The following is a 16,015-nucleotide window of genomic DNA, read 5'->3' on the forward strand; positions in this document are numbered from 1 at the left end:
ACCCACAAGGTGGGTCACGAGCCAATTTCAGGTGGGTCCCCATTCATTTCAATATTTTATTTTTAATATATTAGATTTGATGCTACCATAGCATGTGACTGCATTTGGGGAAATGTTACATACCTGTACTTTTAACAGACTACTATTTATATGCTTTTAACAATGATAGTCAATGGGACTTGCTCCTGGGTAAGTGTAGGTAGGATTGCAGCCTAGGATTGTTCAAAATTTCCCTGCTCGATGCTGTCACTTCTGGTCATGACATCACTTCTGGTGGGTCCCAACAAAATTCTTTTTTAAAAAGTGGGTCCCGATACTAAATGTGTGAGAACAACTGCTCTAGAGACAACACTACCTTTGATGCAACACAAAGTGGTTTGGAGTATTTAGCAACAGCATCTGTATGTCAACACTGCAGAATGACCTTTCCCCAGCCTGCAGAGGTAGTTCCTACAGTCCATTTCCAAGAACATGCCTTACAATAAACTACTGAGAAGTCAGGAGTGTGCTACTTCTTTAGCCAATTAGTGAAAGCTTTGCATAAAGTACGTAAACAGCAAAGCTACTTCCAGGAAAGAATCTCTGGTAAGAAAACATTGCTCTGGAAGTACCTCCATGGTGTCAGATCAGAACATCCCCTCAGTGAAATGCTTGCCATCAAAGAAAATACCTTTGACAGGATGTGGAAACACTATTTTAGTTTTAAATGAAACCTCTTAAGCTCTGGCACCATCCCGACCTGTTCCTCCTTGAGCTCCACAGCCTACTCTCCAAATATTACAGTGGTATTCTTTGGTGCTATGTCTCTTGGGAGAATCCATTAAAGTTCAGAGCAATCTCTGCTTTTGTGTAGCACAGCACATCATGTACCCACAAAATTCCAAACACTGAAGCCAAGAGGACTTCATGATGGCGCTTAGACATTTCATTAGGTAGCTTTCAGCTATATTCCACTCTAACAACCAGGCTTTGTGCAAAAGAATCCAATACTACTTCCCAAGGGGCATTCTCTTGCGAAATGCTGCATTTGACTGAGAGAGAACAAGAGTTCAATTTGTCTTTTTTTCACATCCAAAGGTCTTGCAGAAAGCACATCCTGGCAACCTATTAGCAGTTTAGCAGTCTGCTCAGCAACAGGTAGACATATTTCTGCTCTTTCACCTCCCCTAATTTATTGCTCAAGGAAAGGCACAATTATCCAAAGTGCAAACATGATGCACACCAACAATATCTCCATAGACAGAGCTGGTGGCCTTCAATGAGCACCTACAGAAGGGCCATTGTCCCTGCCAGCAATTCTTTCTCCATAGTTTCGATCTTTGGGCATTCGGAATTGCACCATCAAAAGGTAAATGAAAAAAAATCCACACCGTTTGCATGCAAAGTAGAATATTTGACTGACAGTGCAGTCCTATACAGGTCTACTCAGAAGTAAGTTCATGTCAATGGTAATGCAGGTAACTTAGATAAGTGGGCATAGGATTGCAGCCCAAGTTGCTGCCGATACTGAGAAGTCCATAGCTGACTGGAACTCTGGAAACTACCAACCATACCAACATAAGGAAGACTGGGGTGCATTTACAAAAGCTGCCTTTGTACCATATGTTTTCAATAACCACGAGCTAGAGAATGACCAAGTAAATAACACACGTGGGTAGTATTTTGGGTTTTGGCAGATGCCTGCACCATTCCATCACCCAATCACCAGCTTATTTGCCAAGTGTAATCAAACTCTGGATGCATAAAAATCTGCTCCTGAACAACTCCATTAGTCTAGTCAAGAATCTTTTTCAGTTATGTAACAGTACCTTTCAGATCCATGGAACCTCTCATCTGACCCTGCTGCAAGCAACTTCGTAAGTGGGACTACTGGGAAGCTGACCAGCCATTACAATTTATCTGGAAATATTGTCCCGCATCAAAACAAGCCATTACAGTCGTATTATTTGGTGCTCATTAATCTTAACATCACTATTCCTTGCTATACAATGCCCAATTCATTCGGGAAGATGAAGGCTGGTCTACCACATGCGTCATCCTGCCTGCCTAGCTGCATAAACAAGTCAAAGAGGAAAGTTGTCAGGCACTAAGGCTCCAATCCTATACACCAGTGGTTCCCAAACCACAGCCATGGCTCCTTTGAGAACCACAGAAAGTGGTCAGGGAATCCATGGGATCCTTGCAAAAAACCTGCCACCCTATAAAATGTACAGAATTGCAGCACTAATGGGGGGAACTATAGCCAATGGCCCAGTCGTCAAGGGAGTTGCCAGTCAAAAAATTTGGTACCACTGCTATACACAGTTCTTTGGAAGTAAGTCCCACTGAACTCAATGGAACTTCTGAGTAGACAAGCATAGGATTATACTACAGAACCAGTCAATATCAGAGGGTTAGCAAGCCAGTATTGCTATCATCAGGACATTCCCAGGTTATGAACAACTTATACAGATGAAGACAGAGAGACACTCTGGAGTGTTTCCAGTTTGTGCACATTATTCCAGCTTGTGTGCAAGAGACACCCTTTTTGAATGCTTCCCCACATAAAAACACTCCCTGCAAGGACAAAAACTAGCATATCAAGGACAAATATTTAAATCAGCCTACTCCCTGCTGTGCTAGTTTTCTTCTTGCAAGGAGCTTTTTATACAAGGAAATGCAACCCCTCCACCTGAGGTATAAAATGGTACAAGCCACTCCACCATTTCAGTCTGCTCCATTTGTAGACCAAGCCTGTTTTTAGCCCAGTTTCAGTATGAGTTGATTATCTGTAACATATTTCCCTTACTTTAAGGGGCTCTTTGCAGACCCATCAACAGCTTTAGGGCAGGTCTGTGCTGAAACACAGACCCTTGCTCAGGGCACCATCTACTCCCTTCTATGGTAATATTCCATACCTTGGAATACCTCTCATCTCTCCCCCTCCCTGGGCATGTCCATTTTATAATATTGTATTTATATATTATATTTTTAACAACTCAACATATAGAAGATACTGTAGATGTATTATATAATTCATCCTGCATTACTATAGATGAAGTCAAAAATGAAATCTAGATGGGGCCTTTCCCTTCTTCACTCTTACAAAAGCTACCAATTTAAAAAAACAATTGTACACACACACACACACACACACACACACACACACACACACACAGAGAGAGAGAGAGAGAGAGAGAGAGAGAGAGAGAGAGAGAGAGAGAACAATTCCTTCAACTCTTACACTGAAAGGAAGTTGCACAGCTTTACATGTATGTTTTTTTTTTCCTTAAACACCAAGTTGGATGCATTCCAGGGAGTTGTACAAAGAGCCCCATGCACCCAGAGGAGGTTTTTGGCTTTCTTTTTTCTGCACAAAAGGAATTGCTGTGTGGCAAGCTACTTTTGAAAATCTGTGCAAATCACAGGGCTCTGCAGTTCAAGAAACAAAAAGAGTAAAAATTCTGGGTACAAGTACACAGGCCATGAACATTTAAAGAGCAACCTGGTCTGCAACCATTTTGCTGAGTATGCCTACAAAGAAAGAGAAGATTCAAAGTGTTTCAAACACTCTTACACAGTATTTTTGTGACGTTTCAGGTTTTGGGTTGTCATTCTTGCTAGCTGCTTGTCATACACACAGAATGCCACAATACAACCAGATGGTGTTTATCCACCCCTCTCCCACCCCACCATGCATGAATCCTGCTCCTCCTCCAAGAATTTCAAGGCTGTGTTTTGTCAGAAGCATGAAGTTACCTTCCACAAAATCAGTCCTTCTAGCACAGTATTCTCTATACTGCGTGGAAGCAACCATTCAGGATTTCAGGCATATCCCAGCCCTACTTGGCAGGAAGTAAACCTGATGCCTTTCACATGCAGGACAGGACAGGACATGCATGACAGGTCACTGTCCTATAGTTCCTTCCTCTGCGATGCAGTCTAGATGTACTTCTTACCCAAGACCTCCAAATGGGGATTCAAACCCAGGTCCGAATGGGGATTTGGACCGAATAGTCCAAATGGGGATTCAAACCCAGCCCGATCAGTTCAATCTCAGTACTCCCTGCACTACACCAAGCTAGCCTGCCAATGTCTACAGAGCTGACTTTCCCAAGACCGTATTGAAAAAGGGAAATTACACAGTACTCAATATTTCACAAGTCATATTTGTGGCAGTCTGATCAGAAACTGAAGCGAGAAAATACTAAAGGAATAGTAGCAGATCATAAGGCAAGGTTACTTACCGCCAGTGTGCTGTCCCCAACATTCGAGGCTATGAGTCCCTCAATTGTTCCATATTCTGCATCCCTTGAATTGAGTCTCTCCATATGGTGCTGTTGCACTTTTCGGATAATCAGGATGGCTACTACAGAAAATATTATCAGCGCCATTATGGGAGCTAGTATAAAAAGGAATAGTGTTTCCATGGTGTAACCTGCTTCTTCCCCTTGAAGTGGGTGCCCTTCGCAAGAAAAACAAAACACAAGTAGGTTAAACTTTTCTGCAAGGCAAAGCTTGAAGTTTACAATTTTAACAAAGTATCAGTTCAAGACGTAACTCCAAGAACAGCCAACAGGCACTTTAAGGGGTATATTTACTGTAAATTCTCACAAACAAACAAAACAAACTAAATGCAGAACTCAGCTGGCTAAGAATGACTCAGTGTGACAAACAGGCTAGAGAGAAAAACAAAACAAAAAAACCAAGGCACCTGGACAGTAAAAAAAGAAGTAGATGCAAAACCTAAACACTGAATATTTCTCTCCAACCCTGCTGTTAATTCCATTTCTATCGGATTGTTAGAACACCACACAGACCCACTAATATGAACCTGCCATAGCCCTTGAGCATGGCAAGGCCAGTCCTTAGTGATGAAGTTGCCATCTAATGGTCTGCTTGAAAACTTTCGTCCTGTGCTCTGACAAAATGCCATCCTTTATGTTCCTTCTTATATCTCACCTAAGCTTTGCAGGCCATTCATTTTACCAGGGAAGAGGATCTGATAAGCTCCAAATTATTTGCAACAACAAAAAATAGATAGGTTTTTTTTTTTAGAGAGGTGTCTTGACCAACATATCAAAGTTGGAGAAAGGCTGACAATCTGGAATGCCAAATTTTATATTTAATGAACTTGGAAAATTGAACATAACTGGACCTCTGTTGGTCTGATTCACTTTAAACTTAAGCCAAATTAAACCTGAACAACACTAAACAATATCTGTCCCTAAGATCCTGCACTGAACAGTTTTCTCTAGCGAGAAACAGAAGTGCCAAGGAAGGAGTCACATAATTTTCTCAAACTTCTTCTTTTTTTAAGTTGTTGGCATCCTTCAGTCTTGAAAGACTATGGTGTCACGCTTCAAATGGTGGCTCTGGAACAGAGTGTCCTCTCCAGAGCGCGAAGCCTAGGTAAAGCAGGTATGGAGGATAGGCTGTTACCCATGCAGCAAATCCCCCCTCTCCACGTCACTGAAATGGTCCAATGGAAAGGCAGAGGCCAATACGGTTGGTTCCAGCGGCGTCGCAGGAGTTGCCAGAACGTGACTGTGTTCAGCCATGAACTGCCTCAGGGACTCCGGCTCCGGATTTTGCCTCGAGGTTGACTCCTGAAGCCTTTTCCATAACTGGATGTAGCCACAAGGCAATGGAGGTTTGGGATCAGAGTTTTCCTTCTCTCAGATGAGCTGCCTTCCCAGGCTGACAAGTCCCATCTACCCGGTGGCTGTTTAGTCACCTCTTACGACAAGTACAGCCAAACTGAGGACCTATTCTTATCCCCAGCCCCCAGGGGTATTTTTTTAAGTATAGCTTTATATACACTGCAGGTAGCAGAAAGCTATTTGAATATAATCTGAACTTTCCATCACTATGTACAAAAGTGAATTGGTCTCACAGACAAGCCCCAGAATTGTAGAAAGAGGGGAATGGGTACATGTTACCCAGGCCTACAAGTCCAGGCTTCAGGTGCAAATTAATTTTGAAAATCATACTTGAGGATGTTTATGAAAACCTTTCTACATATGAAATATGCAGTCATTTCCTAGAAGCTCTTGCAGGACATCTTGTGGAAAGTCTCATCACTAGTACAATATCCAAATGGTGAACTTTCCTTGCTTTTGGATACATTCATTAGGATAGCTTTACAAATTAAAAAAAACTAGTGTTTCTGTTGCAGTTTGTTTGAGATAAGACTGTGGCCTATTGCATGAGCAACTGGAGAAAGATCTTGACAGTTGACAGATCTTTAAGCGCCCACCTAATCTGCTTGCCCCATTTCCACATCCTGCTTTTGTCGTCCATTTGGACTGTCCTATACTAGTAGACCTCCCCACACTCTTATCTCTCATCTTACAATCTATTTCCTGTTCAATCCATTTACTGGTTTCTGACCTATATCTTGCCTTCCTCAATATCCCACACCAAAAATCAAGTCAACCCCCAATACAAACCTTTGAATACAAAGAACCAGATTCAATCACTTCACTTGGCAATTGTTATTGCAGATTTTGGTTTTCAGCTCTCTCACACTTATAGGGAGAGTTCAGAGAACCAAATAAACTTTATTTTAAATGTAAACGTGCCCTCCTTCCTCTTCAGCTCTGTTACCAAGAAACAACACTGACATTGTGCTTAAAACACAGCTCAAGGGTTTGTCAGAACCCAGAGCTGTGCTTGCAACCCAAGATTAAAGCAGCTCTGAAGCAAATCTCTGAAGAAACACATCTGGGTTCAGATAACCATAGCATTGTGATTAAATAAGCCACAATGTCAACGGGTTTGACCAAAGGAGGGAGAGGACAAGGGTCCAGCTTACATATACAGCTAAATAAACCATATTTTATTCAGTTGTCTGAGCCCACCTATATTCTTGCTTCAATCCAGTACTACTCCCTAACTCTGTGTTTCTTCCTTAACTGGAATCCAGAACTCTTCTATACAGATCTAATTTCTCAAAATTTCTACCATTCCTTGACCAGTTTGAATAGAGTGTGCCCACACCAACACTACTTCCATATTATGCATATGCAGATTTCCTGGAAAATGGCAGTACAGGGCTAGGCCCTCATAGAGTCATCCAAAGGGTGTGGGTTTGGGCATGCTCTGCTGGCCTAGAAAGGCCTCGAGTCTGGGGGAAGAAAGGAATGAAACTGCCATCCTTTTTCTTCGTCTACCCTTGGCAGACATTAGCGTTCTAACTTAGGCCTCCAACTGCTCCGTTGGTCTTAGGCAAGTTGGCAGAGAACATAAGGCCATAGGCCCATCTAGTCCTGCTTCCTGTATCTTACAGCAGCCCACCAAATGCCCCAGGGAGCACACCAGACAATAAGAGACTTGCATCCTGGTGCCCTTCCTTGCATCTGGCATTCTGACATAGCCCATTACTAAAATCAGGAGGTTGCGCATACACATCAAGGCTTGTAACCCATAATGGATTTTTCCTCCAGAAATCTGTCCAATCCCCTTTTAAAGGCATCTAGGCCAGATGCCGTCACCACATCCTGTGGTAAGGAGTTCCACAGACCGACCACATGCTGAGTAAAGAAATATTTTCTTTTGTCTGTCCTAACCCGCCCAACACTCAATTTTAGTGGATGTCCCCTGGTTCTGGTGTTATGTGAGAGTGTAAAGAGCACCTCTCTATCCACTCTATCCTTTCCATGCATAATTTTGTATGTCTGAGACAGTAGACATTCCCAATATCACAAAGAAATCTCAACTAGAACCTTAGCATTCCCCCAATGTCAAATTAGGTTGCTCCCTCCTTCATCAGTTGATCAGCCCCTTTGCTTTTCACTACCTCAGGAACCCAGGCAGCAGCATCTTGGACAACTGCAACTGTTCTCCTAGGCCAGTGGTTTTCAAACTCTCGTGGAGAGTTTGAGCCACTGTAAGTGCTTGTGGGGGAGGGGGGGCAGCAGGGGCAGGTGGAAGGCAGCGGCATGATCCCCAGGATCGCTAAAGCGGAAGTGGAGTGCGATCACTCCGCTTTCACTTTCACTGCTGCGGGGAGCCTTGCCAAAGTTTTGCACCGGGCTCCCCGCACCCTGGGAAGGCTGCAGGAGGCTTGGGTAAGTGCACGCCGCTGCCTGCCTTCAGGCTGCCCCCGCCCCTTAAAGGGGCAGAGGCCAGGGCCCACAGGTGCCCCAGTTTGAAAAGCCCTGTCCTAGGCCAACACTCACACCTGATCAGAGAGCAATGTAGAGGGGACACACAGATTTGGTATCCCTCCCGTACGTATCCTAAGCCACAGATTCCACAAAATCCCTAAATCCTGTACCTCCCACCAGGCAGAGGACTTACCAAGTCATGGCTGAACATTAACACAACCCATTTTTTAAAAAAATAATAAAACCTTTACCTTTCGTAGGCAACTGTGCTGTGATGTTCAAGTTACACAGGTCTCCCTGACAGCATTCAACCGCTTGATCAAGAGATGGAGGCGTTTTGCAAGTCATTTTCCCCTGTTCGTAGACTTGGAAGCAGCCCTTCTGATATACTTTAGCGCCGTTATTGATGCTCAAGGAGGCAAAGCACTGCTGCCCTCTGCAGCGGGCTCCATTTGCACAGGACATGCCTTCGCACACGCATTCATACTGATCCATACTTAGTTTCAGCTCATCATCTGCAAAGGGGAAGAAAAAGGGTGATAGGGAAATACCATTTCCTTAGGCCAGTTATGTGCGCACACGTAAATTCAGATTTTTTAAAAACCGATTGTTTGGTTCAGTTATTTTTCTAGCTTGTTTGTGTTTCCCAAGGTAAACTAGAACGAGAAAACACTGCAAGTGGCTGTCTTTGCAACCCAGCATCTTGGGCTGCAAACACAGCTGAGACACAGCATTTGAACGACAAAGGAGATCCAGTATTCTGAGGGGCTCATGTTTTGAAGTTGTCAAAACCAAGTGGGAGTGGTTGTGGATGTTTGTACAGATTTTCAGCAAAACCTGATTGATCTGGCACCATCAATGTACATGGTGCTTTACACAAACTGAAAAGAACAGGTCCCTGCCCTGAAAGGTTTACAATCTAGCTATTGGCACAAGGAAGGCAAATGGATGGGGGGTGGGAGAGAAATGCACTGTTTTATATATGCACCAAAAAATGCACAAAGTAACACAAACCTGCAAATGCTCAAAGCACTTAACCACTCAAAATGCATCTATCCTAGAAAATATGTCAGCTGTCAATCCCCTAAAATACATTCCATGTCAAATTCAGACAACATGCCAGACTATATCTGGCAGTAACAATGGTTCGCCAACTCACTTCAAAACATGGTTTCTTGTTCTGATTTGCCAATTAAGAAATTAGGCCAAACCACAGTGATGCGTCCCTTTATTGTGATTTAGCCACTGCCTCCCATTCAGTCAGGCTCCATTTGTTTAAGCACATTCAAATGTGCAGCACTATAAAGTCAACTTCAGTTTGGGTGGGAAAGTATTTTACCACTTGGCAGTGCTTTTTGCAACAGGCCCAACACATACACACAGAGACAGGAGTATACAAGGAACTGTATACTGTACAAATATCAAAGGTCTTCCCCCCAAAATAAGCAAAAATCGCTCTTTTTAAAATGTTTTTTGGAAGGAGGGGAGACAAGGTTAGTAGTTTTAATACAGTCAGGAAACCCAAAGCCATAATGCATCTAGCAAGAGAGGATTCATCCATTCGTTTCTATTATTTATATCCTACCTTTCTACAACAGAATTATGCACAAGGCAGCTAACCATTCTAATCAACTGAACAGAAATGACAGATACACAAGATAAACACACATACATGAATTATAGCCATGAGTCATGAAACAAATTTAAAGCAATTAGCACAGAGAGATGGATCTAGCCAAAAGTACGCTAGATTCTGGGAGGTGATGGAACTGATGTCTCCCAGCGGGGGCTTCTTCATCATTGAAAAGCCACCCCACTCCTGTGTCCACCTACCATGCCAGTGACATGGAGAGGGGCCCCTCTCATGTAGATCAGGATTGAGTCTCATTATTTGCAAGGGTCCTTTTCCCAGAACTCACATGCACTAAAGTAAATCCATTTAAAAAACAAAGTCCCTTTGCTGGACAATTTAAAAACAGCTTTGCTGACCTTTGTGATGTAAAACAGAGTCATTAGGCAGACAATCCATCAATCAGTCTCTCTCCAGGTAAGCAAGAGACCCCCTCCCTTCCCCCAGAGCAAAGTGATCTTTCTTTCATGTGCTGGGGGAAGGGAGGGGTCGCTTTGCCTTGGAGTGAAGCTAAGTGCCTGGAGAGAGAATGATTGATGGATTGTCAGCAGGCTGCCCTCTCTTGAATTAAGGAGGCTATTGTTAAAAGACTATTTTCCTTTAATTTAAAGGGCCCTTCTCATTGAGATTGAGATAGAAAAATCTGTGGCATCTGTGGATAATTAGGTTATGCCTGTAATTCCTTTCATGACCGTCTCTCTACAATAGTACGAAAAGTAGTTTTTTAAACTGTTTTAAAGGTATGCATTTTTCCCCTTCTCCAGGGATCAGCACATTCCTTCTCATTTGCAGTGGTCATTCATGGTTGAGTCAAATCCATGTATAAAAAACTCTGTAAATAACAAGGTTGAACCTGTATCTAACAAGACATTGCTGTAATGCATTACAGTCAAAACAGCTTCTACACCAAACAAGTCCAAAGTCTACCACCACTGTGCAATACCCAGGTTTGACTTGTACTGACAGATACAGATTTCATATGCAATACTGCAAGTCAGAAAGAAAAGTGACTGTATTGTAGCTCCTTCCCAAAGGTCAAGAGTCTGCTAGCTTTGGAAAGTTTCTCTCTCATCAAGGGAAAAGGAAATATCAATATCTCAGTAGTCAGTCTGAAATTATAGCTCATGGGTGGCCAACCTGCAGCACGCTACATGCCACTCTTTATGTAGATTGTCTTGAATGTGCCACTCCACCTTAATGGAGCTTTAACCAATTACCACAATAGCTAAATAGAGCTTCCAAAGGTAGTCTATCTATTTGGGGCTTTCCAAAGATACCTGGCTGACTGCTGATGAGGCCCAAAGGTGACCTTCACAGATCTTTAATCCAGCCCAGCAGGACTTGCTCTGAGGTCCATACAAGGTGTGTTTATTCTGCAAAGCCAAGCCCCCTCTGCTTTCCCACCTTCTCGTCACAGATTACCTTAGCTGGGATCTCTTTGCAGATGATTTTCCCAAACACAGTATCTTCCCCTGACTGGGCCACCCAGGCTTTGCTGATCTTATCAGCCATCTGTGCACTGCCCTGCTTTGCCCCCACCACCTTCTATAGCCCACCACCCTCCTCTTCAGTGCTCCACCAATATCGACCTTCTTGGGTAAGCAAGTGACCTGCCAGTTAACTGAATCTGCCCTGTTGGTTCTCTCTCCTCTTCATCACTCTTTTCCTGCCTTTCTTCCAGTTTCCCAAATCAAGCAGAGTAGGCAAGGCTGCCCTGACTGCACCCACTGCAGCATTAGAAACTTGGGGAAATGATGTGTAAGGAATAGCAAAGAAATCAAGCAAACTGTAAACTACTGTGGTGCTTTCTTTGTTATTATTTAAATGCCTTTCAAAATATATGGTGACTTTGTGCATGCCACTCACATAGTGTCAGTGTGCCATGAGTTGGCCACCCCATCATAGCTCATTCTCAGCCCTGTTTAGGAGGGCTTAGGAAGAGGAGACGTTGAGGGGGGTGCTATAACATCAAGGAAAAACTTCCACATGAAAAAGGCAGTGAGGGGAACCAAAGTGCCACATCACATCATAGCATTGTGATACAACAAGCAAGGGCCAAACTAGTCATTACGGTGCAGCAATATAGAATGATCTGTGTTTGTTCACATATGACAAGGGAAGGGGAAAATTCTACTGTGCTTTACTCAGAGAAGAGCGTGTGGGACAAACCCATCCCTTCTCCCACCTTACCTTACTCAATCCTGGAGCATAGCAAGGTAAGGGAGAAGAAGGGGAGAATTATACTCCTGCCTGCCCCCATCCCATGCTCTGTGTTATAACAGGGTCTCCAAACCCTGGCCTGGGGGCCAGATGCGGCCTGCAGCGAGCCTCTATATGGCCCGTAGCTAGCATCTGGTTCAGAGAGGCTCTGGCCCACTCAACTGAACACAACCAGAGCTCTGCTCTGGTCGTGTTCTGAGGGCCAGGGAGGCAGAAAAACCAGAAGTAACTTTTTGTGCCCTCTGAAGGCTTTCTGGGGAGTTGGGGAAGTCTCCCTGGCCACTAGAACAGGATCCAGATGTTTCCTGTGATGTGCTGGTTCTGAGGTACTTCTGTATTTTTAAGTAAGCTGCTTGTGGGGTGCGGGAAATGAAAGTTTATTTGAGTTTGTGCACAGATATAATATCTGTGGTGTGTGTTGATGCTTGGAAAACACCTGGAAATTTGAGTGCATTCATTTAAAGTTCCTTCTCTAATGTATTTATTTAAATTTTATATTTGAAAAACTTTTCTGGCCCTCAGCACCATGTAGGATATATGATGTGGCCCTCTGGTCAAAAAGTTTGGAGACCATGTGTTAAAAAGAGACATTCCCTCCTGCTCAGTATAGGAACAGGGCAGATACATGAACAGTTGCACTATCACATCTAGTTTGATCTTGTGCATAAAGTTCCAGTAAAGTTATCTCTCAGAAGTTGTTCGTGACTTGACCTAGAACATTTGCCAAAATCTGGTTTTTGAGTTTTTAGAATCTCTCTCTCTTACTCACACCCCCTCTAAATCTTCCCCATTACATCACAAGATCCATTGTCACATTAAGCACTTGTACACATGCAACTAACCCTCTGTTTTTTGTAATTTCCAAGACACACAAAATTAATTTTTAACATGTTTAAGAAACACTTCATACTGAGAACACTGCTGGAAACAAATAGCTATGCAGCACAGTTATAATCTTATAACAGCATACCAAGAGACTTCTTGAAAAACAGTGAAAGAAAAGCTGTTCAGCCAACTTGTCTAGTTAGCAAGGCAATGTAATAGATTTTTATTACTTTTTTAAAAAAAAATCTAGCTTTAAATAGGAACCATACTGACTTAAACTTGAGGAAAAAAAAATAGCATATGGTTACCAAACCAAACAAAAGCTAATTGCACAAAGCAGCATCTAAAAATAATTCACCGCATGTATCCCAATTTACAGCTCCAGCACAAGTTTTATTTTTTTTCTGAGGATACAGCTTGAAATATCAAAGCGTTATTATTTCAAAATTGCAGCACCAATACCACCATTCATTCATTCCAAAAAAGTTTCCATCTAGAAAGCAATGCCTAATTTCAATGCACAAATATCTGCCCCAAGGCAGGGGCTAATTAGAATGTGGTTAAAGCATTTTTATGATCTAGGGTTCAAAAGGCAGCAATAAAGTATTTGCAACTGACCTCAAGTTCAATGGATCCAATATCGCCACTGATATTTTGGAAGACTGGGACAGTTGATCCACATTATCTAGTTTAGTAGTTGAGAGAATAAACCAGTAAGTCCCTGGATCAAATACTGCCCCAGCCATTTAACTCCCTGGATACCTTTCAGCAAGTCACTCTGTTGCAGCCTCTTTCCCCCATTCATAATGTTAGAAATGAATGGCTTTGCTGCACAGCCATTTAGATGACACTGCAGTAAGTGAAACACTGTGAGCATCTTAGAAGAAGTGCTGTATCAATTGCAGTGAAGGCTGTCCCTCCCTTGAGCAAAGAACTACTTGCACTTTGTAGTCACACTTTTTTTTTAACAGTCAAGTCTAGGAAAGACTTACATAGGTGACTTAAATGGATACAATAGTAGGCACAATCCTAACTAGGCAGGACTTTCTCCTTTGCTCTCTCACTGCAGAGTTCCAGGAAATTCTTATCTCTTTTGGTAAATACACATAGAAAGAAAGTTTGCACGGAGACAGAAATGAACACAAATGAAAAGGCTAAATTTTCAAAAGTACTGCACATAGGAGTACGACAAGCTGCGTCACAGCATGGCTGCTTGGGTAATGTGTTTGGTAGGCCTGCTGTGTTATTATGTACAGCTTTTATTAGTTCAAATGGCATGCTACAATGTGTCACGTAACTGTTTAAACCTAGTTTCAGCATTCCATACTGAAATATGCAAACACAAGTGGAAGCCTTTTAAAGTCTGTAGATTTTACAGTTTTTGGACACCAAGCAGAAGTGATTAAAGTCTTATTTAGGTGTTATTTTACAAAGGAAGGAAGGAATAAATGTGCAAGTAACACTACATTAACTCATCGCCTGCATCACAGGCCAGAGATGTTTCAAAAACAAAGTGCACTATGCATTATTCTTCATTGTAACTCTATAGCTGCAAACTGGATATTTTGAAGAACAGTTCTGTATAGGGCTATCTGCTATATAGTATGTCAAATGAAAGCATTCACATGCCATCAAGGAAAAAGAAAAAATTAAGAGCTCTTGCATACTATACATTTGAAATGCTCAGAACAGGAGAATTTCATTCTGCCTAAGGTGATGGGAGGATCTACTAAGAGCTGGTAAAAACTCAGGTGATTACTCTTTCTGAAAATTCATGGAGGAATAGTAGGGAATACACAAAGTCCAACAACTCAATCATAAAGAGATGTTTTAGGGAGTTCATTTAAATTTTTGGTTTGGTCAAATTACAAGGAACATATTCTAGCAATTCAAAGAGTAATGCCTTTATCAGGACCAGTCAAATAGTGACGAAGTATCAAACACACTTTCAAGTCATATAGGATTCTTCTTCAGGCTAGACAGCAAGCAAAAGAGTGTGTGGAAATAATGGGGCACACAGTTTCCCCAACAGTCTTCTGTTTTGGAAAATTATGAGTTTAAGAGGATTTTATGTAGACTTGAAACAACCCCAGAAGAGTGCAAGACAGCTACAATACACACACACACAGGGTTGTAGGTTCCCCAGCCTGAGGCATGTTCAATTATTCCCTCCCGCCACCACACTTCTTTTGTTTACAGTCTAATTTGCTGAAGAATCCTATAGGACTGTGAAGCTTCCTGTTTGATATGTTGTTAACTTTTACCCTATTTTTGGATGGTGGATTTTTCTTACAACAGACCAGCATGTATACAAATAAGTTTGTGATACTCAGACATCTGTAAATGCACAGCCAAGATACAGAATGCAGGAAAAACTGGTTTGATTGTTAGATGTTTTGATGCTTTCCCCAGACAGAATAGTTCAGTAGTTCTCACACATTTAGCACCAGGACCCACTTTTTTAGAATGATAATCTGTCAGGACCCTCCAGAAGTGATGTAATGACTGGAAGTGACATCATCAAGCAGGAAAATTTTACACAATCCTAGGCTGCAAATCCTACCCACACTTACCCAGGAGTCAGTACCATTTACTATCATTGTTAAAAGAATGAACATAGTAGCTTGTTAAAAGTACAGATCTGTAACATTTCCCCAAATGCAATCACATATCATGGCAGTATCAAGTCTAATATATTAAAAATAAAATATTGAGGGTACTTTTTATCATATGTGGTGTGAAAAAGCTGAGATATATGGGAAAATGATACAAAAAATGTTTCAAGAGATACTTAATATTGTAATACCATTCAAACTGGAAATATTGCTCCTGAATATAGTGTCAGAAATTAAAGATTTACAAAAGAATTATCTTATTGTACAGATAATACAGCGGCAAGAATATTGTATGCACAATTATGGAAATTTACAGATATTCCTAATAGAGAAAAATTAATAGATAAGATTTATGAAATTGCAGAAATGGATGTATTAACAGAAAGAATGAAAGATAAAGATTTAGATAAAGTAAGAAGATTCTGGAAGCTATTTTATGATTAGATAGATAGTACTGAATAAATATTATAGATTGAGTAGAGTAATACTTGAGTAATACTTAAGTTTTTAATGTAATATGCAATGACGATTTATATAAGAGTTTATGCTTAGCTTCAATTTGATGTACAAATTTTGTTTCAAAATGCATTTGTGACCCAATGGCCAATATCCTGTTGTGTTGACTAACCTATGGA

General features: G+C 41.7%; 1 protein-coding gene across 3 annotated transcripts in view; it reads right to left on the bottom strand.

Annotated features, from left to right (window-relative positions):
* The window catches only part of ACVR1 (activin A receptor type 1), a 141,620-nt gene that overhangs the window by 26,729 nt on the left and 98,876 nt on the right, over window positions 1–16,015 (bottom strand). For all 3 annotated transcript variants that reach the window (XM_066612013.1, XM_066612012.1, XM_066612010.1), the window contains exons 3-4: window positions 8,342–8,605; window positions 4,227–4,444 (exon numbers count right to left, since the gene is read on the bottom strand). In XM_066612013.1, the coding sequence (XP_066468110.1) occupies window positions 4,227–4,444; window positions 8,342–8,605 (482 nt within the window). The remainder of the gene's footprint in view (window positions 1–4,226; window positions 4,445–8,341; window positions 8,606–16,015) is intronic.

This window comes from Tiliqua scincoides, chromosome 1 (assembly GCF_035046505.1).
Source record: "Tiliqua scincoides isolate rTilSci1 chromosome 1, rTilSci1.hap2, whole genome shotgun sequence".
NCBI lineage: Eukaryota > Metazoa > Chordata > Lepidosauria > Squamata > Scincidae > Tiliqua > Tiliqua scincoides.